Source organism: Heterodontus francisci, chromosome 20, assembly GCF_036365525.1.
Source record: "Heterodontus francisci isolate sHetFra1 chromosome 20, sHetFra1.hap1, whole genome shotgun sequence".
In the NCBI taxonomy this organism is placed as follows: domain Eukaryota; kingdom Metazoa; phylum Chordata; class Chondrichthyes; order Heterodontiformes; family Heterodontidae; genus Heterodontus; species Heterodontus francisci.
Genome location: NC_090390.1, coordinates 48,153,603 through 48,178,568, shown reverse-complemented (window position 1 = coordinate 48,178,568; position 24,966 = coordinate 48,153,603). Strand labels below are relative to the sequence as shown.

The window sequence follows — 24,966 nt, the reverse complement described above, 5'->3', positions numbered from 1 at the left end:
TTGCCTCGCACATCCCCTCTAAACTTTGGCACTCTCACCTTAAACCTATGTCCCCTAGTAAATGAAGGCCAACATACCATTTGCCTTTTTTACCGCCTGTTGGACCTGCATGCTTACCTTCAGCGATTGGTGTATAAGAACACCCAGGTCTCGCTGCATATTCCCTTCTCTCAGTTTATAGCCATTCAGATAATCTGCCTTCCTGTTTTTGCTACCAAAGTGGATAACCTCACATTTATCCACATTATACTGCATCTGCCATGCATTAGCCCATTCACTCAACTTGTCCAAATCACCCTGAAGCCTCTCTGCATCCTCCTCACAACTCACCCTCCCACCCAGTTTTGTGTCATCTGCAAATTTGGAAATATTACATTTAGTTCCTTCATCTAAATCATTAATATATATTGTGAATAGCTGGAGTCCTAGCACCGATCCCTGCGGTATCCCTCTAGTCACTGCCTGCCATTCGGAAAAAGACCCATTTATCCCTACTCTTTGTTTCCTGTCTGCCAACCAATTTTCTATCCATCACAATACATTACCCCCAATCCCATGTGCTTCAATTTTACACGCTAATCTCTTATGTGGGACTTTGTCGAAAGCCTTCTGAAAGTCCAAATAAACCACATCCACTGGCTCCCCCTCATCAATTCTATGAGTTACATCCTCGAAGAATTCTAGTAGATTTGTCAAGCATGATTTCCTTTTGTAAATCCATGCTGACTCTGTCCGATTCTACCACTGTTCTCCAAGTGCTCTGCTATAAAATCTTTGATAATGGTCTCTAGAATTTTCCCCACTACTGACGTCAGGCTGACTGGTCTATAATTCCCTGCTTTCTCTCTACCTCCCTTTTTAAATAGTGGGGTGACAGTAGCTACCCTCCAATCTGTAGGAACTGTTCCAGAGACTATAGAATCTTGGAAGATGACCACCAATGCATCCACTATTTCTAGGGCCACTTCCTTAAGTACTCTGGGATGCAGACCATCAGGCCAGTGACTGGGAGTCATCCCATCACAGCTCCCTGCTATTTTACTGCCCCCTTCCCCACCTCCTGTCGCCAATCCACCACAGAGGCTGGCAAAATTCAGCCTTATGTATTGAATTAATCAGATAAGGCCCAAGAATCAATTTCTATCGATCCTTGGGCCTCTTACTTCAGGCATGCGCAACCCTCACAGCACCAAGTCTGGGCCCGACAACAGGCCCAGACTGATTTCTACATCAGCATATCCTAATAACTCTGCACTTGAAAACTTTATTCTACCTGCCCGTTTATGCTTCCCATGCTTTTCCTCCATTTGCGCCATCTTGTTGCTGATTCACTAACCAGTGGCGATAACCAGTCACTTCTTTACTTACGGTCTTTCACCTAGATAAGATGACTTATACCCAAACCAAAATAAAGGCTGATGCTGTCTTGAAGTTACTTTCTTTAAACTTTTATATGGATTAATGCTGAAGAAAAGGTTCAAACAAAATTTATCTCTGGTCCTTTAGTCTATAGTATGGCTCAAGGCTACATTGCTTCCATTTCTAGGTATGATGTCAGAGGTGTTGCCCAGGGTTTTAAGCTGAATAGTGGGGGCAAGGGATCAAATTTGGGAAGATGTGGTAAATCAAGGAATAGAGGCAAGGCAAGAGGGAAAGGTATTAATATGGGAAATGATAAACCGACTGTGACAGGAAGGGACAGAGCATACAAATCTAAGAGTAATCAACAGATAAGGATAGAGGTTACAAAAATAAGAAAAAGACACATCTAAAGGCTCTATATCTGAATGCACGTAGCATTTGAAACAAAACAGATGAACTGAGAGTGCAAATATAAATAAGTACGATCTGATAGCCATTACAGAGACATGGCTGCAGGACAACATAGATTGGGATCTGAATATTGAAGGGTACATGACATTTAGGAAGGACAGGAAGCAAGGAAAAGGTGGAGGGGTAGCTCTGTTAATTAATAATGGTATTAGTGCAATAGAGAGGGATGACCTGAGTTCAGGAGACCAGGACATAGAAGCAGTTTGGGTAGAGATGAGAAATCATAAAGGCAAGAAGTCACTTGTGGGAGTGGTGTACAGGCCACTTAACATTATCCACACTGTAAGATGGGGTATAAAGGAAGAGATAATGGCAGGTTGTCAGAAAGTACAGCGATATTTATGTGGGATTTTAACCTACATGTAGACTTGAAAAATCAGATGGGCAGAGGTAGCCTAGAAGAGGAGTACATAGAATATTTTCAGGGTAATTTCTTGGAACAATATGTTCTGGAGTCAACCAGACAGCAGGCTATACTAGACCTGGCATTGTGCAATGAGATAGGATTATTTAATGACCTCATAGTCAAGGGGCCCCTAGATAGCAACAATCATAATACGATTGAATTTTACATTAAGTTTGAGGGAGAGAAGAGTGGGTCCAAGACTAGTATTTTTAACTTAAATAAGGGCAATTATGAGGGCATGAAAGCAGAGCTAGCTGAAGTGAACTGGCAAATCAGGTTAAGGGATAGGTCAATAGAGATGCAGTGGCAGACATTTAAGGGGATATTTCAGAATACACAGAATAGATACATTTCAATGAGAAAGAAAAATTCCAAGCGTGGGACGTGCCATCTGCGGTTAACTAAAACAGTTAAAGATAGAATCAAACTTAAAGAAAAAGCCTATAATTGCAAAAATGGGAGGCTGGTCAGAAGATTGGACAGAATGTAAAAAGCAGCAAAGAATGACTAAAAGATTGATAAGGAATGGAAAATTAGAGTACAAGAGAAAGCTATCTAGAAATATAAAGACAGATAGTAAGAGTGTCTATAGATATTTTTAAAAAGAGTTAACAATGTGAGCGTTGGTCCTATAAAAAGTGAGTCTGGGAAATTAATAATGGATAATAAGGAGATGGCGGATGAATTGAACAGATATTTTGCATCAGTCCTCACTATTGAGGATACAAGTAACAGCCCAGTATTAGCTATAAGTCAGGAAATGGAAGGGAGGGAGGAACTCAAGAAAATTACAATCACCAGGGAAGTGGTACTGAACAAATTGTTGGAGCTGCGGGCTGACAAGTCCCTGGGTCCTAATGGACTTCATCCTAGGGTGTTAAAAGAAGTGGCTAGTGAGATAGTTCATGCGTTAGTTTTAATTTTCCAAAATTCCCTAGATTTGGGGAAGGTTCTGTTAGATTGGAAAATAGCGAATGTAGCTCCTTTATTCAAAAAGGAGGGAGACCCTTTTCCCAGGGTGGAAGAGTCAGTTACTAGGGGACATAGGTTTAAGGTGCGAAGGGCAAAGTTTAGAGAGGATGTGCGAGGCAAGTTTTTTTACACAGAGGGTGGTGAGTGCCTGGAACTTGCTGCCAGGGGAGGTGGTGGAAGCAGATACGATAGCAACGTTTAAGAGACATCTTGAAAAATATATGAATAGGAAGGGAATAGAGGGATATGGGCCCCGGAAGTGCAGAAGGTGTTAGTTTAGGCAGGCATCAAGATAGGCGCAGGCTTGGAGGGCCGAATGGCCTGTTCCTGTGCTGTCCTGTTCTTTGTTCTTTGTTTGAGACGGAAAGCAGGAAACTGCAGGCCAGTTAGCTTGACATCTGTCTTCGGAAAAATGTTAGAAGCTATTATTAAAGACGGTATAGCAGGGCATTTAGAAAAATTCAAGGCTATCAGACAGAGTTAACATGGTTTTGTGAAAGGGAAATCATGTTTAACCAATTTATTGGATTTCTTTGAGGGAGTTACATGTGCTGTGGATAAAGGGAACCGGTGGATGTATTGTACTCCGATTTCCAGAAGGCATTTGATAAGGTGCCACATCAAAAGTTATCGCAAAAAATAAAAGCTCATGGTGTAGGGGGTAACATATTGGCATGGATAGAAGATTGGTTAGCTAACAGGAAACAGATTAGGCAAAAATGTCTCATTTTCTGGTTGGCAAGATGTAACGAGTGATGTGCCACAGGGATCTGTGCTGGGGCCTCAACTTTTTACAATTTATATAAATGACTTAGATGAAGGGACTGAAGGTATGGTTGCTAAATTTGCTGATGACACAAAGATAGTTAGGAAAGTAAGTTGTGAAGAGGACATAAGGAGGCTACAAATGGATATAGATAGGTTAAGTGAGTGGGCAAAAACTGGGCAAATGGAGTATAATGTGGGAAAGTGTGAAATTGTCCACTTTGACAGGAAGAATAAAAAAGAAGCATATTCTCTAATGGGTGAGAGATTGCTGAGCTCTGAGATGCAGAGGGATCTGGGTGTTCTAGTGCATGAATCGCAAAAGGTTAGTATGCAGGTACAGCATGTAATTAGGAAAGTTAATAGAATGTTACTGTTTATTGAGAGGGAAATTGAATACAAAGTAGGGATGTTATGCTTCAGCTATACAGGGCATTGGTGAGACCACATCTGGAGTACTATGTACAGTACTGGTCTCCGTATTTAAGGAAGGATGTAAATGTGTTGGAAGCAGTACAGAGAAGGTTTACTAGACTAATACCTGGAATGGGCGGGCTGTCTTACGAGAAAAGATTGGACAGGCTAGGCTTGTATCCACTGGAATTTAGAAGAGTAAGAGGCGACCTGATTGATACATATACGATCCTGAGGAGTCTTGACAGGGTGGGTGTGGAAAGGATGTTTCCCTTTGTGGGAGAATCTGGAACTAGGGGTCACTGTTTAAAAATAAGGGGTCACCCATTTAAGACAGAGATGAGGAGAAATTTTTTCTCTCAGAGGGTCATGAGTCTTTGGAATTCTCTTCCTCAAAAGGTGGTGGGAGCAGAGTCTTTGAATATTTTTAAGGCAGAGGTAGATAGATTCTTGATAAGCAAGGGGGTGAAAGGTTATCGGGAGTAGGCGGAAATGTGGGGTAATCCATTCAGCCATGAACGTTCAGCTGAGTGGCCTACTCCTGCTCCTAATTCATATGCTCGTATGTACCTCTTTGACAAGTATTCCCTGGTAGTTAGCTCGCTGCACGTAATTCGCACAGTGACCTTCTAACTTTATCAGAAGGCAGAAGAGGGGTCAGCATTAAGTGAGAGTTGCAATGTCTCTGCTGCACATAATGCCCAGGACACTGTTGATCAACTCACCTTTACAAAGGAAAAAACTTCAAATACTTTTCTGTATTTCATATTGATTGTGAGGTCGGTGGTCTTTAAAGGGCAAACATAGAGTTCATTTAACAAGCTCATTAGAATAGTACAGGGGACCCATTAAAGAATCTTAAAAGCTTTTGGAAAAAGGGAGTGGAGGACTGATTAGTTCAAGGTCATTTTAATGACTGCCGTACAAGTTAAGCGAGATATCACTGACAATGATTACTATAAGGAGAGGTCTAAATAAACAGGTTCCTCTGTAATGTATCTTATGTACGTACAATCCAAAACTTAGTAATCCAGAAATTTGTTGGTGCAGTATCCGTTATAGAGACATAAAACAGGCGCTTAAGTGACCAACATGGCGTATATGCCCATATATTCCATGCCAAAAACCCACAACCCCGTCTTATTGTAACAGCTCCTCCATAGGTGTCCAGGATACACACCGGATAAAATGCTTGTTAAAGGATTCGAATAAGGATAGGACCCTTTTTGAAATTAGTCAGCCCCAATGCTTGACTCAGCACATGATAAACTCACTCAACAACTCGTGGAACAAACAGGCAGCAAGGACCCTTCAGCAGTGTTATTTAAAGGCTTGTCCACAGTTGCTAGTTTGTCCCTCTCAGTTGCTGGTCAACCTCTTGAGTGTTTTTAAGCTTATTTTCTGACTTGTATAACAGACGTTTGACTTCTAAGGTTTTGCTGGACTGCTTTTGGATGCCTTTATAACCGTTTCATTGCATAATGCATGGATCCATATATCAGCCTTTGAGGTTGGAGGACAAAGGGAAGAAAACAGGAGTGAGCAGGAGCAGCTGGGAAAAGAGGGAGGAGGAGGTTAATGCACAGGATGTCACACTTACAGTGGATCTGCAAAGAAAACGTCTACCTTAATTTCACTGAGGAGCAGTCTGTCAGGCCCTTTCCCTCCACAGAGGAGGCTATCACCCAGCCTCATCACCTGCTGCAGTCACAACTCAAGCCTTGAACCAGGCCATGGACAACGTTACCCTTTGGATGTGAAGGTTCCAGTTGCCCTTTAATTTTATGCAACAGGGTCCTTCCAGGCTGCAGGAAGTGACAGCAGTGATGTCTCCCAGTTTTCTGTTCACTGCTGTAATGGAGAGGTGACCGAGACGCTCTATGCCAGGAGGAACAGCTACATCTCTTACCTAATGGACGGAGTGAAACAGGACGAGAGAGAATTAGAGTTCGCCTACATTGTAGGTTTGCTGAATGTGCAAGGCACTGTAGATTGCACACATCACCAACCTGGAATCTTTCTGAGTAGAAAGGAATTCCACTGCCTCAATATGCAGCTTGTTTGTGAGCACAATCACTGCATCATGCAGGTCTCTGCACAGTTTACTGGCAGATGTCATGATTAATTAATTTTTCTTGTGTGAAGGGAAAAAAGAAAGACTTGCATTTATGTAGCAACTTTAACGACCTATAATGACCTCAAAATGTCCCAATACCCATTACAGCCAATAAAGTATTTTTGAAGTGCTCACCCTGTTGTAATGTAGGAAACGCGGCTGTCAATTTGCGCATGACAAGGACCCACAAACAGCAATGAGATTATGACCAGATAATCTGGTTTTTCATGATGTTGATTAAGGGGCAAATACTGGCCTGGACACTGGAGAAAACTCAACTGCTCTTATTCGAAATAGTGGCATGGGATCTTTAACATCCACCTGAGAGCGCGGATGGGGCCTCAGTTTAACATCCCGTCCAAAAGATGGCCCTTGCAACAGTGCAGCACTCCCGCAGCACTGCATTGGGGTAACAACCTAGATTTTGTGTTCAAGTCTCTGGAGTGGGACTTGAACTGACTGTCTTCTAATTCAGAGGCGTGTGTGCTTCCAGCTGGACAACAGTTGACACTGAACATAGGAACATTGGAACAGAAATAGACTATTTAGCCCTTGAGCCTGTTCCACCATTCAATGAGGTCATGGCTTATCTATGACCTAACGCCATGCACCTACCTTTGCCCCTTTTCCTTTTAGACCTTTGGTTAACAGAAATCTATCCATCTCATTTAAAATTATCAATTGGCCCAGCATCAACTGCCATTTGTGGAAGAGAGTTCCAAACTTCGAGCCTTTGCGTGTAAAGTGTTTCATAGCTTCAAGCCTGCCTCTAATGTTTAGGCAATGTCCCCTAATCCTAGACTCCCCAACCAGTAGAAATAGTTTGTCGCTATCTACCCTCTCAGACACTCAGCATGCTCAAGCAATGTTTCCAATGCCCAGACTATTTGGGAGGAGCTTTGCAGTACAGCTCTGACAGAGTAACCAGATTTTGGGTCATCTGTTGCACGTTGCATAACTTTTCCACAAGAGGGACTAGTCCTCATCACCACCTGGACAGCAAGAATAGCAGGAGAAGGAAGAGGGGGAGGAACACGAAGAGGAGGAACAGCATGAGCAATGTTGATCACCAAATCGCCTAGCTGCCAGAGCAGATTATCCAAGAGCCCTTCACACGAGCTATCTCTCCCATCCTCAATATGCCAACAGTGCCACAATAACAACAGCAACTTGTATTTATATAAGCGATTTCAATATAGAAAAACATCACAAGACGCTTCACAGGATTGTTATCACACAAAACCTTTAACACTAAGCTACTTGAGATATTAGGGCAGATGACCAAAAGATTGGTAAAAGAAGTAGGTTGTAAGGAGCATCTTAAAGGAGGAAAGCAAGCTGGAGAGGTTTAAGGAGGGAATCCAGAGCTTGGACCTTGGCAGCTGCGGGCACAGCCACTATTGGTGGAGCGATTAAGATCAGGTATGCTGAAGAAGCTGAAATTGGGGGAGCACAGATATCTCAAAGGGTTATGGAACTGGAGGAGATTACAGAGATAGGAAGGGGAGAGGTGGTAGAGAGAGTTGAAAACAAAGATGAGAATTTTAAATCAAGCCACTGCTTAACCAGGAGCCATTGTTGGTCAGTGAGCACAGGGTGATGGGTGAATGGGGCTTGGTGGGAGTTAGGACACAGGAGCAAAGTTTTGGATGACCACAAGTTTACAGAGGTAGAAATGCTTATCACCGTTATCCAATTGCCTCCTTCATTCCAGCTTCTTCTCCTCACTTCACTACAAATAGTAACTCCACCAAATCCAGAACAAAAAAATTCAGTTAAAAATGTGTAGAATATTTAACAGGATTAATTAAGAATCACCCTTGTGCAACCCTTTAGTGCCTGTTTTGTCTGCTCATTTAGCTATACTAGTGCTCCTAGGGAATGTAACATCAGTGGCTATAGCCTGGGAGGTGAAAGACTGCTGAGTTTCCATTGAGAACACTTTAGGTCATAGCGGACAACCTCAAATAGCTCTGTGCCTTGAGGGCCCCGCTGCACACTGCAGCGTCTTAGCATGCGCTGTGGTAGTTTGGCCTAGCTGGCTATATGGTACTAGCAAAGGCACTGGCAGAGCGGGTGGTGAGGGAGCAGACATGCTTTCATCCAGAGAGGACAATGGGTGTCTCCCACATGGCCCACTCTCTTGAGGCTGCCCCTCAGCTCCTATGGCTCTAGAGCGAACTGAGTGCAGGAATGATGTGATGCCCTGGAAACCCCTTTCAACACTGGCCCCCAGAGCCAAGATGAGAGCCATCTGAGCTTCCATGCCAGCAATGTGAGCTGCTATGGAAGCTATCAAAGTTAGTAGCAGAGGCTTCGTCCTGGTGGACACACTAACCATTCGCTCCATGTTGACAGAATAGTTCCCACACTCCGCATAAAGCCCTGTCACAAGTTAGAGCTGGCCTCCTCCATTCTCTGAGCCATTACACACAAACTCTCTGGCAGGCTGCCTATTTCCTGATGAATGTCCATCAGCCTTCTTCAGTAACCTGAGCCCTTGAAGTCAACGTCCGAGTCACCTGCACACCTCTGGCAAACTGGCACCTGTGGTGTCCTAAACCCCTGCCCTATCTTTTGCATACTTGTGGTGGTGATTCACTATGTGAAGACCCCTCCTCTAGGCTACCCTCTCGACTAGATGTAGTGTCAGTCATTAGGCTGATGCTGCTTGGGTCCGATCAAGTGACACTGCATCTTCAGGAAGGCTGGCTTCATCTTCAGCTCCTGACATAAAGAAGGGAAACAAAGTTATCCTTTAATCTGAAGGGAGCGGCAAGAAAGATGCTTGGCATCCTTCCATCTACAAAAGATGATGGATACGCAGCAAACAATTCATTTAGGTGGGGTGTCTTCTCTTGTGCATCTTTGGTGATAGCTGTGAAAGCCAGTCCTTGAGAGGCAGGTTCTGCCACAAGTGCTACATGTGAAGCTGCCAAGTGATGTTGTGAGTTGTTTTTGACATTGTTGCCTGTTGCAAGCTGCTGTAGCAACTGGTCATCATGGTAGTGCACACCAGTCCACAGGATGTGTGTCACTATTTCCCTCTTTCGCCAGCTAGTGACTCCCAAGTGCGATAGTTGACATTTAGGGCCTTCATGTCATGCTTGCAAGCATCCTTGAAGTGGAACTTTGGGAACCCCACTGGTCATCTGGACCCGGCTACCTCACCGTACAGAAGGTCTTTGAGTAGGTGACTGTCTTCCATCCTGCAGGCGTGTCCAATCCACCAAAGCTGCCTCTGTTTGAGTAGTGCCAACACTCTGCCTTTGCGAGGACTGCTGTATTTGTGATTTTGTCCTACCAGGCTGTACCCATAATGCACCGCAGACAGCGAAGAAGGAAATTATTGAGCCGCTTTTCCTGGTCGCTGTAAGTCACCCATGTTTCACAGTCATACAGCAAGGTGCTGAGAACACCGGCCTTATAAACCAAGCGAGAAGTGGCTGGTTAAAGAGCTGTAATTTGCCATGCAAAGTATATGGAGTGAGATAGAAGTAAGAAGAGAAAAGAGGATAAGATGTGAAGGAATTCTGTGTGACGTCTCTTCCAGAAATGCCACTCACCAGGACCATGACTTCCCCAGCCAGTGATGACCAGCATCTTTCTGCATGGGAAGTGGGCATGTAGACAGGATTAGCATACTCCAGTTGTGGCTCCTGTCACAAGTTATGCACGACCTCCTCCTGTAAGAAAGAAAGAAGTATGATAGTGAAATCCATGTGAGGTGTTTAGAGAATGTGCCTGTCATGGTTGAATCGTTCATATATAATGAGTAAGATGTGAGGTGTGGGAAAGTGAGAGAGGCAAGAGTGGGATGTGCAAAGAATATTGAGTGAAATGTGGTGCAGAGATTGTAGGAGAGTGAAGGGAAGCAGGAGAGGGGAGAATTGTAAATAGTGAAACTGCAGGTGTCAGGAGATAGTAATTGAGGTGAGAAGCAAGATTCTTGCCTTGTCAACTCTGGTGATGTTATTGAACTTGTTTGGCAGTGCAGCCATGTCCTGGCGCTAACCTCCTCAATGACCTCTCCCCACTGGTGGCAGAGGAGTTTCCTGGATGATTTTCTGCCCCCCCCCGCCCCCGGGGAAAATGGAATCTCCCTCCTCCTGTTCGCTGCCTTGACTAGGGCCTGCAACAGGTGCCCTCTGGACCCCTTGCAGCTATTTCTCTCCATGCAGGCATTCCATGCTGTCTGCAGCCAGAGTGCACCTCCCCTTTACGAGATGCTGACTGCCTTTAAGTACCATCAGTGAAGCTCGATTTACTGCCTCCCCAGCACACAGCCGACGTTAGCACTAACTGTACACCTGAGTTATGATAACAAGCTGCCAGCACCAACTTTAATGTGATCCCTGCAACCACATGAATGGGCACGTGCAGCGCAAACTCCACGTCCTGCCCCGCCGTTTTTGGGCTCAGTCAAATTTGTAGGTTAAGGTTTGTGTTAAACTGTGTGGCTTCTGGTGGGGATATTGAAGAATATTGGCTGCCATATAATTGGAAATATGAGGGTTGATCTTCAAAATAGTTGAGAGTCTGGAAAGGATTCTGTGACTTCCAGGAGGCACATCTTGTAAAGTTTTGTAGCTGCAACTTATTTTCAGCTGGGGTGCTGCCGAAATCTGTAAGGCATCAGAAAAAAGTGTTAACAGTTGTTTTCCTGTAAGCCAAGAATGTGTAATCATAAATAAACAGTGTTGTCCTCCCGATCTACTTTTTTCAGATCTTTGCCTTCCTCTAAATCATAAGAAAAAGTCTTCTATAATAAAAACAAAAAGTGTTGGAAATACTCAGCAGGTCTGGCAACATCTGTGGAGGGAGAAGCAGAGTTAACACTTCAGGTGACCTTTCATCAGAACTGGTCAAGGTTAGAAATATAATAGGTTTAAAGCAAGTGAAGCAGGGGTGAGGGGAAAGAGAACAAAAGGGAGGGTGTGTGATAGGACAGAGGGCCAGAGAGATTAACTGACAAGGAGGTCATGGGGCAGAGGCAAAGGGAGTGTGCTAATGGTGTGGTGAAAGACAAAGCATGAGTGCAGAGAGAGTGTTAATGACAAAATAACAAACAACCCAAGCCAAAAGCACAAACATGAAAAACCCAGTTTAAGGCAGGCATATGGTTAAAAAAAAAGAATAAAACAAAATGAAATAAAATAATAATAAAAAGGGGGCCAGTCATCCTCTGAAATTATTGAACAGTCCGGAAGGCTGTATAATGCCTAATCGGAAAATGAGCTGCTGTTCCTCAGGCTTGCGTTGCTGTTCAGTGGAACACTGCAGCAGGCCAAGGACAGACGTGGGCATGAGAGCAGGGTAGTGTTTAAATGGCCAGCAACTGGAAGCTCGGGGTCATGCTTATGGACTAAGTGGAGGTGTTCCGCAAAGAGGTCACCCCATCTGCATTTGGTCTCCCCAATGTAAAGGAGACCGCGTTGTGAGCAGCAAATATAGTATACTAAATTGAAAGAAGTACAACTAAATCGCTGCTTCACCTGAAAGGAGTGTTTGGGGCCTTGGATGGTGAGGAGAGAGGAGGTAAAAGGGCAGGTATTGCACCTCCTGTGATTGCATTGGAAGGGGACGAGGTGTCGGGGGTAATAGAGGAGTGGACCAGGGTGTCGCAGAGGGAACGATCCCTATGGAATGTTGGGAGGGGAAGATGCATTTAGTGATGGCATCACGCTGGAGGTGATGGAAATGGCAGAGGATGATCCTTTGGATGTGGAGGCTGGTGGGGTGGAAAGTGAGGACAAGGGGAACCCTGTTGCGGTTCAGGGAAGGAGGGGAAGGGGTGAGGACAGAAGTGCAGAAAATGAGTCGGACACAGTTGAGGGCCGTTTCAACCACAATGTGGGGGAATCCTCAGTTGAGGAAAATGGAAGTCATATCAGAAGCGCTGTTGTGGAAGGTTGCATCACCAGAACAGATGCGTCGGAGACAGAGAAATTGGGAGAAAGGAATAGAGTCCTACAGGAAGCAGGGTATGAGGAAGTGTATTCGAGATAGCTGTGGGAGTCAGTGGGCTTAAAATGAATATTAGCGGACAGTCTATTCCCAGCGATGGAGACAGAGAAGTCAAGGAAGGGAAGGGAATTGTTGGAGATGACCATGTAAAGATGAAAGAAGGGTGGAAATTGGAAGCACAGTTGATGAGGTTTTCCAGTTCGGGGCGAGAGCAGGAAACGGCACCAATAAAGTTGTCAATGTACCGGAACAGGAGTTGGGGGAGGGGCCTGAGTAGGACGGGAACAAGGAATGTTTGGCATACCCCACACAAAGACAAGCATAACTAGGATCCGTGTGGGTACCCATAGCAACCTTTTATTTGGAGGAAGTGAGTGGAGTTGAAGGAGAAGTTGTTCAATGTAAGAACAAGTTCAGCCAGGCAGAGGAGGGTGGTGGTGAATGGGGACTGGTTGGGCCTCTGTTCAAGGAAGAAGCGGAGAGCCCTCGGACTGTCCTGGTGGGGGATGGAGGTGTAGAGAGATTGGACGTCCATAATGAAGAGGAGGTGGTTAGGGCCAGGAAACTGGAAATTGTCAAAATGACGTAGGGCGTCAGAAGAGTCACGGTTGTAGGTGGGAAGAATGGTTTTAGAACCAGGGGAGAAAAGATTTCCAACATCCGCAGTATTTTGCTTTTATTTTAGAAAAAATATTCTGTTTTGTTCACCAGGGATTAGATTCAAAGGACAGTCACTTGCTGGGATTGCAGATGAGAAGTGAAATGAAGCATCTGTCTACATTGCTTGAAACAATGTAACTTTATCATGAAACATCCCAGTAAACATTCACAAAGTAGAGATTGGAATGCTGTATCCTTGTGAGCTCTGCAAGGGCTAGTTCCAAGGAGTCCACAACTGAGTATCAGCAGCAGGCGGATAATTGGCGGCTCCATTGGGCAACTCCAGAACAATTAAAGAGGTGGAGGTGAAGCTCTCGATTTTGTGTCCAGACAGGGGACATAAACATGCATGTTGGAAGTCAGTTGGTGAGTTCTACTGAGAAAGGCTGGCAGACACTAGACCTGTCTACCTTAAGAACATAACTGAGCAAACCCAGAACAAGCCTCGGTCTATTTCAGTGATAGGGCTAATCAAAATAAAGTGCTACTTAACCCATTCACCAGGACAGTGTACTATAGTTTATTATTTTCTTTATTACAATGAGGAACTGAAGTTACATTGAGGTAAGGTGAGTTTACACACCTGGTAAGGAATAATTCCCCTCATACTGCACTGCAATATCAGCCTAAATTAAGTGTTCAAATCCTGGACTGGGATTTGAATGTGTAATCTTCTAACCTCAGTATCACTATATCATGTACTTGCACTATATGATGTACATCATTTACTAGATAATGAATATGTTATATTATAGTGACTGCTGTGTATGTATTTTCATCATTCCTTAAAATATTGGTAGATATTTTCCTACTGCTTTCATCCAAATCAGTAACAAGCTTTTCCACTGGGTTAACTTTTTGACTTTTTTCTGTGCATATACTGTGTGTACTTATTGCAAGCCAGCAAATTTGTTCGTTTTTCTGCAAATCGTTTCAAAATGCTGAACTAAAGAAAGATCCTAGCTTTTGTCGCAGTTAAACAAATGATACAAAAGGTATGGTATAATTGCTGTCTTTTTAAATTGTGTTCACAAATTCAGACAGAAAATGGACATTTTGGGCTGGACTTTCCCACGGCCTTCAGGACCCAACTGGGATCCCGTGCCCATACCTGTCAGCAGCAAGACTAGCGGTGTAAGTTTCCATGATGTCGCCTCTGCGCTTGCCATCCTATTAAGGACAGTGGCTCACAATACTGCTGGTCCAAACAGAGAGCCGGTGGCTATGTAGCCTCGGCAGACCCACTGGGTGCTGCTGAGGTAGGTCTGCAACTGCGAGGGCAGCTCAACATGGAGGCACCCTCGGAGGTGTGGATGCAAATAAAAAATTATCAGTTTTTTTAAGCCTCTCGGAGTGGAGGGGAAACGCCTCCAGCGGAAGCGTTTGGCCGCATGTGTGGCTTTCCTGCCCATGGCCCCGTCATTGGGGCATGGAGCCTCTGCCTCCGATGAGCCCCTATCATCCTGCCCTCGCCGGCCTGCTGCAGGGCACTACCTGCATTGAACTGGCAGCCTCCACACGCGGCAGGGTGCCGTTCTCCACTGGTGACAAAATGCTGGCAAGGCTCCACAATTACTCCTAATTTGTGCCATAACAACGTTAATTGGTTGTCCGCCTCCCTGGACCGGGCAGCCAATCCGCTTCCCAGCCATCCCAGGAAAGATACCTGGTGGAGGGAATACGTCAGGGAACCATCCCAACACGGCTCCCCCCATTTTCTTAGGACCCCCTCGCCAGCCACCACCTCCATGCCTACCACCACGGTGCCAGGAAAATTCAGTTCTTTGTCTTTGTAACTCAGCCTTTTGACAGTGGAAGGTGGATTTAGAAATGGGTACAATTATGTTGCTGAATCGTCAGTTGGCTGTAGTGGAATGGTCACTTTCTACTGTATAAAGCCTAAAACAAGTAATGAGCTTGACACCACTGTTGAACACCGTTGAATTCAGTCTACTGACAGGATTTGCTAAATGCAGTTCAAAGACAATCAATACATGGTACAGAGAGTTTTTCTTCACCTTTTTTAAACAAGAGCTTTATTGGGGAGTTAGTTTATTCACAGATTGCCACGAGCGTTAATGACTGCCAGCATCTTGTTTTGCCAGTCACCGAGATGGCTGTTGATAAAGATTTAGCATCATGTTCTAAGTGTCAAGGCTGTCAGTAGTGCTGAACCATTTGACCAGAAGAAAAAACGCACAGGGAGCTATTGATTACAGCTTCTCAGTGTCACTTGTTCACCAGGATTTAGGTATTGATGAGGCCTGGAGTGAAAACAAGTTCTTTCCCTGGTGGGCTCTACCCAGAAGTACAAAATGCAAAGTTAGAGAGAATATTCAGCTGTTACCTGAATCTAAGGGATTCTGGTATTGATTGAAAGGCTCCTTCATGTTATTTTTGTTCAAAACAAATCTATGGTTTTGGAAATTTACAGTACATGAAAAAGTGAGCATTTCTGACTAGATTTATTGGAGCTCATACAGTCAGTATGAAAGATACTGTGAAAAACAAACTATTTAAAATACTATGTTATCATTACTTTAAGCTTTGTTTCAACAAAAGTTAGAACAATTCAACTTGACAAAAGTTTCATGGTTTATTACCATGCAATTTAAAATGCAAAAACTGACTGGATTTTGAAGTGCAGTTGCTTTGGATGGAGACACAGGCTTTGGTTTAGTCTTTACAAAGTTGATCCAAGACCCAGGCCATTGAAATGGTAAGCTGAAGGGAATCACCCAGATGAAAATGTGGTTCTGTTCAAGGTTGTTTGTCAGGTGAGGATTAAAATCTTATGGCAAGGAAATTTTAGGAGGAACCAGAGATGGGCATTCCCCATTTTTATTGACTAGGTTCGTTTGACCTTGAGTAATATACCCTCAAAGTTAACATGAAGCTCCTATCCCAATGGTTTAGCTGGTTGAGGCAGTGAGCAGGGAACCGCACAGACACTGTGATTGATCCCCAGTCTGTCCTGAATTAGTTGATTTCAGCCAGGGTGCAAGTAATGAGAATGCATTTGGCTTCAGCACTCCCATTCATTGGCTGTGAGGCATGATAGAACATGTTGAGCTCATGAAAGGTGTTAAATAAATGTGCTTCCTTTATTTCAATTTCTTTATTTCCTTCCTTCCTAAAGGATGATCACGTGTGGAATTACACCCAACAAAGGAAGTCAACACCTACAGGAAAGGATGGGGCAGTAGAGAAAAAAAAATGGGTGGGGGAATTAAAAAAGAGAAGTTACTGATTCAATTTTTAAAAAAAAGACGAGTACTATGTTTGACAAAAACTCATACTGTTATGTATGGTGCACATTTTACTACTGCACCTGAAGTAAATTACCTACCAAAATAATGATTCCTTTCATGCAAAGTGTACTTTCTGTCTTTTTAAACATATTTTTCACACTTTTGATTCGCCAATCTGAGATATGGAAGGCAAGCATGTCGCCTGTTGGCAAACTTCTGTAAGTGCCTCCATAACCAACTACTTGATTGCATTAATTGTAGCTGAGAACAGTGCATGTTGATACCACCTTCTGTAGGTTGTCATCTCCCTCAGTTCAGGGGAAGCGATTTCATCATTACTGATGCAACTCTCTTATAGTTCTGCAGGGAACAGGAGCTCGCTATGTAGCGAAATCAATGGCACAGTCCTAACACCCAACCATGCCGCTATGCCAGCAAGCTATTTGTACCAGTTTTTAAAAATTGCTAAAGTCCTAGTGCTAGTGCTGCAATAAATATTTTAATATTCAATGAATCTGCTCTGGAGAGAGGTTATCAATCAAACTGAAACCATATTTCTCAGATAGAAGCAATCAATGATTGCTGTTTCTAAACACACAAACAGAGTTTCATTTTAACACAGTTGTTAAAATAAATGAATTAATGATTGTGTTGAATAGTGCACAAAGCAATTTTATACAAATGCATTACTCAGTGTGCGAGCAGAAAAAATTAAGCCCCAAAAATAAAGTAAATGATTGAAATTGGGAAGTTACTGTTTAATTACCTAAATGTAATTTATTTTGTAGCTTTCTATCTATTTGGAATAGTCATTCTATGTAATATGTGAGGGTATGCAAATCATAATTCTTGAGTTAAATATCATTTTTAGGCTTAAATCTCTGAGTAATATTAGAGAACTTATAATTCTGTCAAAAGCATAAATTATGTGAGGGAAAGGGAAAATTACAATGAAATATGGCAAAATAATATTATATAACTGGTACAATTATATCGTTACTTTTAAACTGTGTTAAAGCTCATTTCCCAGCACCATTTCTGTACGTACATTCTTATGAATAAAAACAATTCCATGGAAAAGGAAGGAAAGTTCAAGGGTTACAGTTCCTCGTAAAATCAGTCATCACTTTGAATGGAAAACATTTTTAACACCAGCGACAGTGATCAGAGCAAATGATATCAGTTTGTCTAGTCTACACGTTCAATTTTGTGTATTCTCCTGGATCTTTTACATTCTCTTTAAGTGAAGAGCTTAATGTAACCTTTTATGATTATAGTGGTTATATTTAATGAACTTACACAATTCATTGAGGTCATATACAGAAAGAGTCTCCTCTTAAAAGACATGCTGATAAAATAATATAATAAATAACACTGAAGTATTAATATTAGGTAAAATAAGACTTCATGCATGCTTGCAATTAGTTGAGGAATTAATTATTTTCCTTCTGTTTTTATTCAACTGTATACTTACTGAAACAGTGGACAAGCTGAATATAGAGTAATGTTGCATCTTACTGAATATATACTTAACTCTTGCTATCACTTTTTGAAAACTGAAGTAACAATGATATATTTATTGATTACTGGAGCCTTTTTATTGTACTACAAGCATGAAGTGTGCAACACTCAAGTAGGACTATTTTCATTGCATTGGCTTAATGGCATTATTGTTGGTGGTACAAGTATTTCTGCTAACATTTTATTATTTAATATCATGTTGTAGACACTCTTAATTTAGTTCTATCAGTTTAAGTTACAGCAGCCCTAGTGGCTCAGTGTGTGGCACTGGACCTTACACCAAGAAGGTGGCAAGTTCAATTTTTGGTCTCATCTCAGCAAAACTATGATGAGGATACTACAGTTGCACTAAGTATAGGAAGTATGCACGTGTAGAAATCCAATAAGGACAGGATCGGGTTTGTCCATGGCTTTCCATCTTTCCCCCTTCCCCAAGTTGAATATCCTATCAACTCTCACTTTTTAGACTTGTACCATTAAAATTGGTAGTTTGGATGAGATACCAGAATCGATGACACATGTGAAACAACACCATAGCAGCCTCACTATCTTCAGGAAGGGACAAGGTAAAGGAAAAGGATGGGATGGATTAATAAAATGAAAGGCATTGTCTATCACAAGTGGCACCAGTTTTCCCTTCTAACCAATTTAGAATGTTTAAACACTTGACAATTCCAGTGTCAGCAAACAATCTCATTATCACAACCTCCCAATGAAGCAAGAATCAGTTCAAGGTCAGCTTACACCCACAACAAACTGAATGAATGCCCTTAAAAATTATAATGAAGTAAATGTGTGGAACAAGGAATTTGCAACATTGTGCTTTCACCTCTGGGACTTGGGTTTGAAACCAGTCTAAAGTCTGTCTGCTGGCTACAAAGATCCTATGTCCCTTGACTCAAATGTCATTGAGTCATTCCCAACCTGATTCCTGATGATGTGAGTCCACAGCATAAAACTCCCCATAATTTAACACAAGTATCACTAAAATGGCAGTCTCACTAAAATAGGTCATCAGAATGGCTCATGTTTGAAATGGAAAGGTCATCCTAGTGCAGCAGGGAATATTCATTCCCATTAGGGATTGAAATACATTTTGCAACAAAGCCAGAGAAGCTTTATTGTGCATCTACTTATGCTGTATCTACCCCAAGGGTGCATGTTGTTGGGATGGGTGGTTCAAGTGAGAAACTGTTCCATTCCCAGATGCTGGCATTCGTAACTCTATGTGTACATGCAAAGAAGTAAAAGGCAGTATAACCAAGACATACATTCAATGCTCAGGAAAAGATTGAAGAGCCTGATCTCCAAAATAAGTTTCTTTGCACTTGTACCATATCTAGAGATAGTATGCAGAAAAATTAATGGTGACAAATTTGGATCGTTTGCACCCATTGTTTGGGTGCTGCAAGTGCCCTTAGACCTCTAAAATGGGATCCGCAGCACCTGCAAACATTTGATTTAGATTTTAGATATACAGCACTGAAACAGGCCCTTCGGCCCACCGAGTCTGTGCCGACCATTAACCACCCATTTATACTAATCCTACACTAATCCCATATTCCTATCACATCCTCACCTGTCCCTATATTCCCCTACCACCTACCTATACTAGGGGCAATTTATAATGGCCAATTTACCTATCAACCTGCAAGTCTTTTGGCTGTGGGAGGAAACCGGAGCACCCGGAGGAAACCCACGCAGACACAGGGAGAACTTCCAAACTCCACACAGGCAGTACCCAGAATTGAACCCGGGTCACTGGAACTGTGAGACTGCGGTGCTAACCACTGCGCCACTGTGGGGAGAGTTGCACCAGACATCATTTTGTGAGGGTGTTAGCACACGCGCACTGAACGGCTGTCAGAAGTATGGAGAGCAGGCAGATCATGACATCAGTGTGCAATGCTGATTTGATACCAGTGGTGCCATTTTGATGCTCAGTGCCTCAGCTAAAGCCTTCTCTTAACCTCATATAGCTGAACACACGTTCAGCAGCAGGAAAGGCCCCTCACCAGTGTTAGTTACATGGATCATCAACTTCTTACAGGTTAGTTGTTGGTTTATCTCTTCTGGCTGTTGCTTTGATTGTGCAAGTGTCACTCTGTCACTGATCATCGAAGCGTCTGCTTGGCCGCAATGCAAAATTAAAAGTCACCACAAAATAAATGCCCCAAATTAAATTTATAAATGAAATCATTCTAGTTTGCATACAAAAGCCTACTAATCACCCTTGTACATTCCATTAGTTGCCTGTTTTCCATGTGCCTTTGTCCTGGTGCTCCTACACAGTGCTACCCTAGTGGCTGCTGTATGGCTGGTGAACAGCTTCTGACTTTCAATGGAGGAGACTGCATATGGCCTTGGAGGGTGACCTCAAGCTGCTCTGGACTTTGATAGCCCAGCTACAGACTGCACCATCTTGGCATGAGCTGCAACAGTCTGGGCTGGCTGGGTAACAGGCAACAGCAAGGGCACAGGCAGAGTGACGGTTGTGGGAGGGCACATGCTGTCTTCCTGAGAGAGCAGAGCAGGTTCGCGCTCTGTGGATCCACTGTCACTACCGAGAGGCAATGCCTCAGCAATCCGAGTAATTAGTTGAAGGACAGATTTCTGACTAATGTGACACTCTGCAAGCCCCTTTGCACACTATAATCCACAGCCATGTTGGCAGCAATCTGACCTTGCATGACTTCCCCTGCAGCACCTAAGACGTTGGATTTCTTCTGCTTGTGCAGCAATGGAAACTGAAACATTGGCCATCAGATGCTACATCGTGATTGGGTCCATGCTGGAATGGATAGACTCCAAGCTCTGCACAAAGCCCTTTGCCAAGTTCGTGCCAGAATCCTCTATGCTGATTGCCATTGACCGCAGGCTTTCTGTCAGGTGTCCCAATGCACCAAGCATGTTGTTGTGCATATTCATCAGCATTCTTCTCAGGCTGTCCCATCAAAGTCCTCAACTGAGCTGTTTGCAGCAGAACTCATGTGCAACTTCGTCCTCTCAGGAGCTGGCACCGGCACCATCCTTGCCTCCTGCCCTGGCTGGAGCCCAACTTGTGCCCTGTCCAGTGACTCACCACATGCAGATCCTGCTTCTGTGCTATCCTCTAAATTACATGCAGTGCCAGTATCTGAGCTGGTGGCTGCGAGTGTGAAATTGAGTGATGGTGCATCTTCTTCATTATTGTCTTTTTACTGTTCCTCCACTGCCTGGCCAGTTTGCACTTCTTGGGTATCTGAAAGAAGAAAGGCACAAGGGTACAAGGAAGGGGGGAAAGTGAGTGGTGCATTTACACCATCTGCAGTTTGCAAATTAAAAGAGGGTGAGGTGTGATGTGAGAGGGAGGATTAGGCATGAGGATGCTGTCATCTTCAATAGTTTCAGGTCTGCCAGTGCCCACAGCCTCAGCAATGGCCATCCCGGTAATGACTTGTACCTCTCTTCCATCACAGAATCGTTACAGTGCAGAAGGAGGCCATTCGACCCATCGTGTCCGCACCGGCTCTCTGAAAGAGCAACTCCCTCAGTTCCATTCCCCAGTCTTCTCCCCATAACCCTGCACATTCTTCCTTTTCATATAACTGTCTAATTCCCCTTTGAATACTTCAGTTGAACCTGCTTCCACCACGTTCTCAGGCAGCACATTCCAGACCTTAACCACTCGCTGCCTGAAAGAAATTTTCTCATGTCACTTTTGCTTCTCTTACCAAATACTTTAAATCTGTGCCCTCTCGTTCTCGATCCTTTCATGAGTGGGAACAGTTTCTCTCCATCTACTCTGTCCAGACCTCTCATGATTTTGAATACCTCTATCAACTCACCTCTCAGTCTTCTCTTCTCCAAGGAAAACAGTCCCGACTTCTCCAATCTATCTTTGTAACTGAAATTTCTCATCCCTGAAACCATTCTTGTGAATCTTTTCTGTACTCTCTCCAATGCCTTCAAGTGCAGTGCCTAGAATTGGACACAATTCTCCAGCTGAGGCCGAACTAGTGTCTTATACATGTTCAACGTAACTTCCTTGCTCTTGTACTCTATGCCCCTATTAATAAAGCCCAGGATACTGTATGCTTTATTAACTGCTCTGTCAACCTGTCCTGCCACCTTCAATGACTTACGTGCATATACACCTAGGTCCCTCTGCTCCTGCACCTCCTTTAGAATTGTACCTTTTATTCTATATTGTCGCTCCATGTTCTTCCTACCAAAATAAATCACTTCACATTTCTCTGCATTGAATTTCATCTGCCACCTGTCTGCCCATTTCATCAACTTGTCTATGTCCTTTTGAAGTTCTACCTTATCCACCTCATAGTTCACAATGCTTCCAAGTTTCATATCATCTACAAACTTTGAAATTGTGCCCTGTACACCAAGGTCTAGGTCATTAATATATATCAGGAAAAGCAAGGATCCCAACACTGATCCCTGGGGAATCCCACTACAAACCTTCCTTCAACTCAAAAAACATCCATTAACCACTACTGTTTGTTTCCTGTCACTCAGCCAATTTTGTATCCGTGTTGCTACCGTCCCCTTTATTCCATGAGCTACAAATTTACGCAGAAATCTGTCAGGTGGCACTGTACCAAACGCCTTTTGAAAGTCTATGTACACCACATCAATAGCATTGCCTTCATCAACTCTCTGTTACCTCCTTTAAAAACTCCAGCAAGTTAGTTAAGCATGATTTTCCCATCCATGGTGGTCAGAACATGCAGGCACGCCTATACCCCTCCAGTTGTGTGCCACCTTGTCCTGCTAGAGAGAGAGAAGTGTGTCAGTGAGCATCGTGCAATGTTTTTGGATGATGCAGCTGCCCATGGTTGACTAAGTGGCAGTGTCTGCAAACTATGAGATGTGGGTGTAAGCCTTGTGGCAGTGCTAAGTGTGTGAGGGTCCTGCAGAGCATATGATTTCCAGGAATGAGATATGATTGATAGAGATTGCTGGTAGATGAGTGATGGGGGTTTGATGAATTGGACAGTGTCTAAGTCTAGTCGTGCAATGGTAGGATATGGCATTTCATGAAGCATTCACTGATCTTGACCACTCGTGAGGTAATTGCAGCACTGCATCCAGGTCCTTGAAGTTTGACTGCTGACATTGACCTCCGCAGCTATCTGTTCCCACTGCCTTCTGCTCATGTGTTTGGAGAGACTCCTGGCCCTCTGCAGATACAGGACATCTCTCCTCCTGTGCAGCTGCTCCACCAAGGCCTCCAGTGCAGCATCTGTTCTCTCTGCAGAGCCTGTTTTCTCCCCCACTGCTCCATTATTGAATGCTTCACATGTCAGATTCACTTCCTGCTTGATTGCCAGAACCTGCTGCAGCCATAATGCACCTCTCCATTAAGAGGCTAAATTCAAGCAGTGCAGACTAGCTTTAAGTGGTGTTAGCCCTGCTGATGCGCCCAGTCAATTATCAGTGCAGTTAACACTGGTTGGGCACTGAAATCATTGAAATAAGCAGAGAGCACGAAGTCGACGTGCTGCCTGCATCACAGTCAACAGGCACAGGTTAATTGTGATCCCTGTGCCTGTTTTCAGTGGCTCTCAAATTTAGCCCCCTAAATGTTTTCTTGCCTTTAAGTCAAAATGCAACAGATTTATTCATTTTTATTTGAAATGCAAAAAATTAACATAAGTAATCAAAGTAATGTTGCAAATCCTCCATTACAAAAGAAGTTATGACTGATTGCAGTGCAGATCTATAAAAAATGTTGAAGAGGGGAACAGTTACAGAAACAAACTAACAGAAACAAACTAACACTGTACAAGTGACCTGGCCACAAGCAATAATATCATTAATTGGGACAGGGGTTACATCAGTTGCTGACTTATGTTCACCACACTATCTAATATTTTTTCATCAATTTCATCTTATAATCTGCTGTTTTCCTCTTCCAACTGCAGGTAATCTTATGACGTGCCAGAGTTAGTGAGCAATAATTTTTCAATTTAGCTAGTCACTGCAGATCACCTAACCAATATTAGTGCTTTCTTCTGGTGCCTGTTGACCTAAGAGATGAAGTAAAATCAGCAGACTTGCTGAAAGCAGAAGGAACAAAATCAAATATTTTACTTTAATGTGGAGCAAAACTTATTGGCCTGGATTTTCTGGGAGGGTTTAACAGCAAACTGTTAGCGTTCACCATCATTACTCTTGTGAAACTGACCACAGCCTGTCACTCCTTGTTCCACCACAGGCTGCGCTCTTACCCCGTCCTCCCCGAACCAAGCCAGCAATCACTGAAATGAATTGATGTAGTGCAAACTTCCCCCTTTCCACTCACATATCGCTGTTAGAAACCCCATAAAAAGTTACACCTTGTTCAATGAGGTGTACTTGGGTTTTAATGGTGATCTGAGTAATAGTTGCTGCTGAACAACTGATCTGGCCCTGAAAAAAGTCATTTTATATTTGTGGAGTTTTGTTAAACGTCTCCATTATGATTAAGTACTAGATTTTTTTAACTAAATTTTTAAAGTAATTTTTTTTAAAGTTTTTTTTCAGAATACTTCAACTTCTGCCTTCACCCCATGTGCAGGTGCCAATCTTTATTTTTCTCTCTATATAATTTAGTAAGTGATTTGATTTTAGTGCTTTTCATTTACTGGTTGGCTGTCTCTGAGAATTCTTTAATGTGATTGGCTGCTTGGACAGTATTTCAGTTGCAGACATTATGACATGGAAACATGAATCTGTTGCATTTCTAGCTTCACCAAACATATTAACAAAGATGTAAGTCATTTTCCTGTCCCTGTTTTGTGTATGAAAATATTAGTTTGAAAATATCATGTGTGGGATGCACTGAATTTGCAAGGTGACACCTTCAGTGGTTTGAAAATGCTATTCATATGCATTTTTGTTACACAGCTCATAAAGTAATGCATTTCTGTACATGAAATCGATAGAAGTTACCAAGCCATTATGTTTTATTCTTGTACTGGAAATGTAAGTCACAGTGTTTAGAAATTGAGGCTATGATTGTTTTCCTCTCTGCAAGCACTGGTTTCCAATGATATGTTAAACACATTCCACTACTCTTTATG

General features: G+C 43.1%; 1 protein-coding gene across 1 annotated transcript in view; it reads left to right on the top strand.

Annotated features, from left to right (window-relative positions):
- mgmt (O-6-methylguanine-DNA methyltransferase) overlaps positions 1-24,966 on the top strand; it is a 449,047-nt gene that overhangs the window by 418,584 nt on the left and 5,497 nt on the right. Inside the window, exon 6 of the mRNA XM_068052718.1 lies at positions 24,417-24,461. Within this exon, the coding sequence (XP_067908819.1) occupies positions 24,417-24,461 (45 nt within the window). The remainder of the gene's footprint in view (positions 1-24,416; positions 24,462-24,966) is intronic.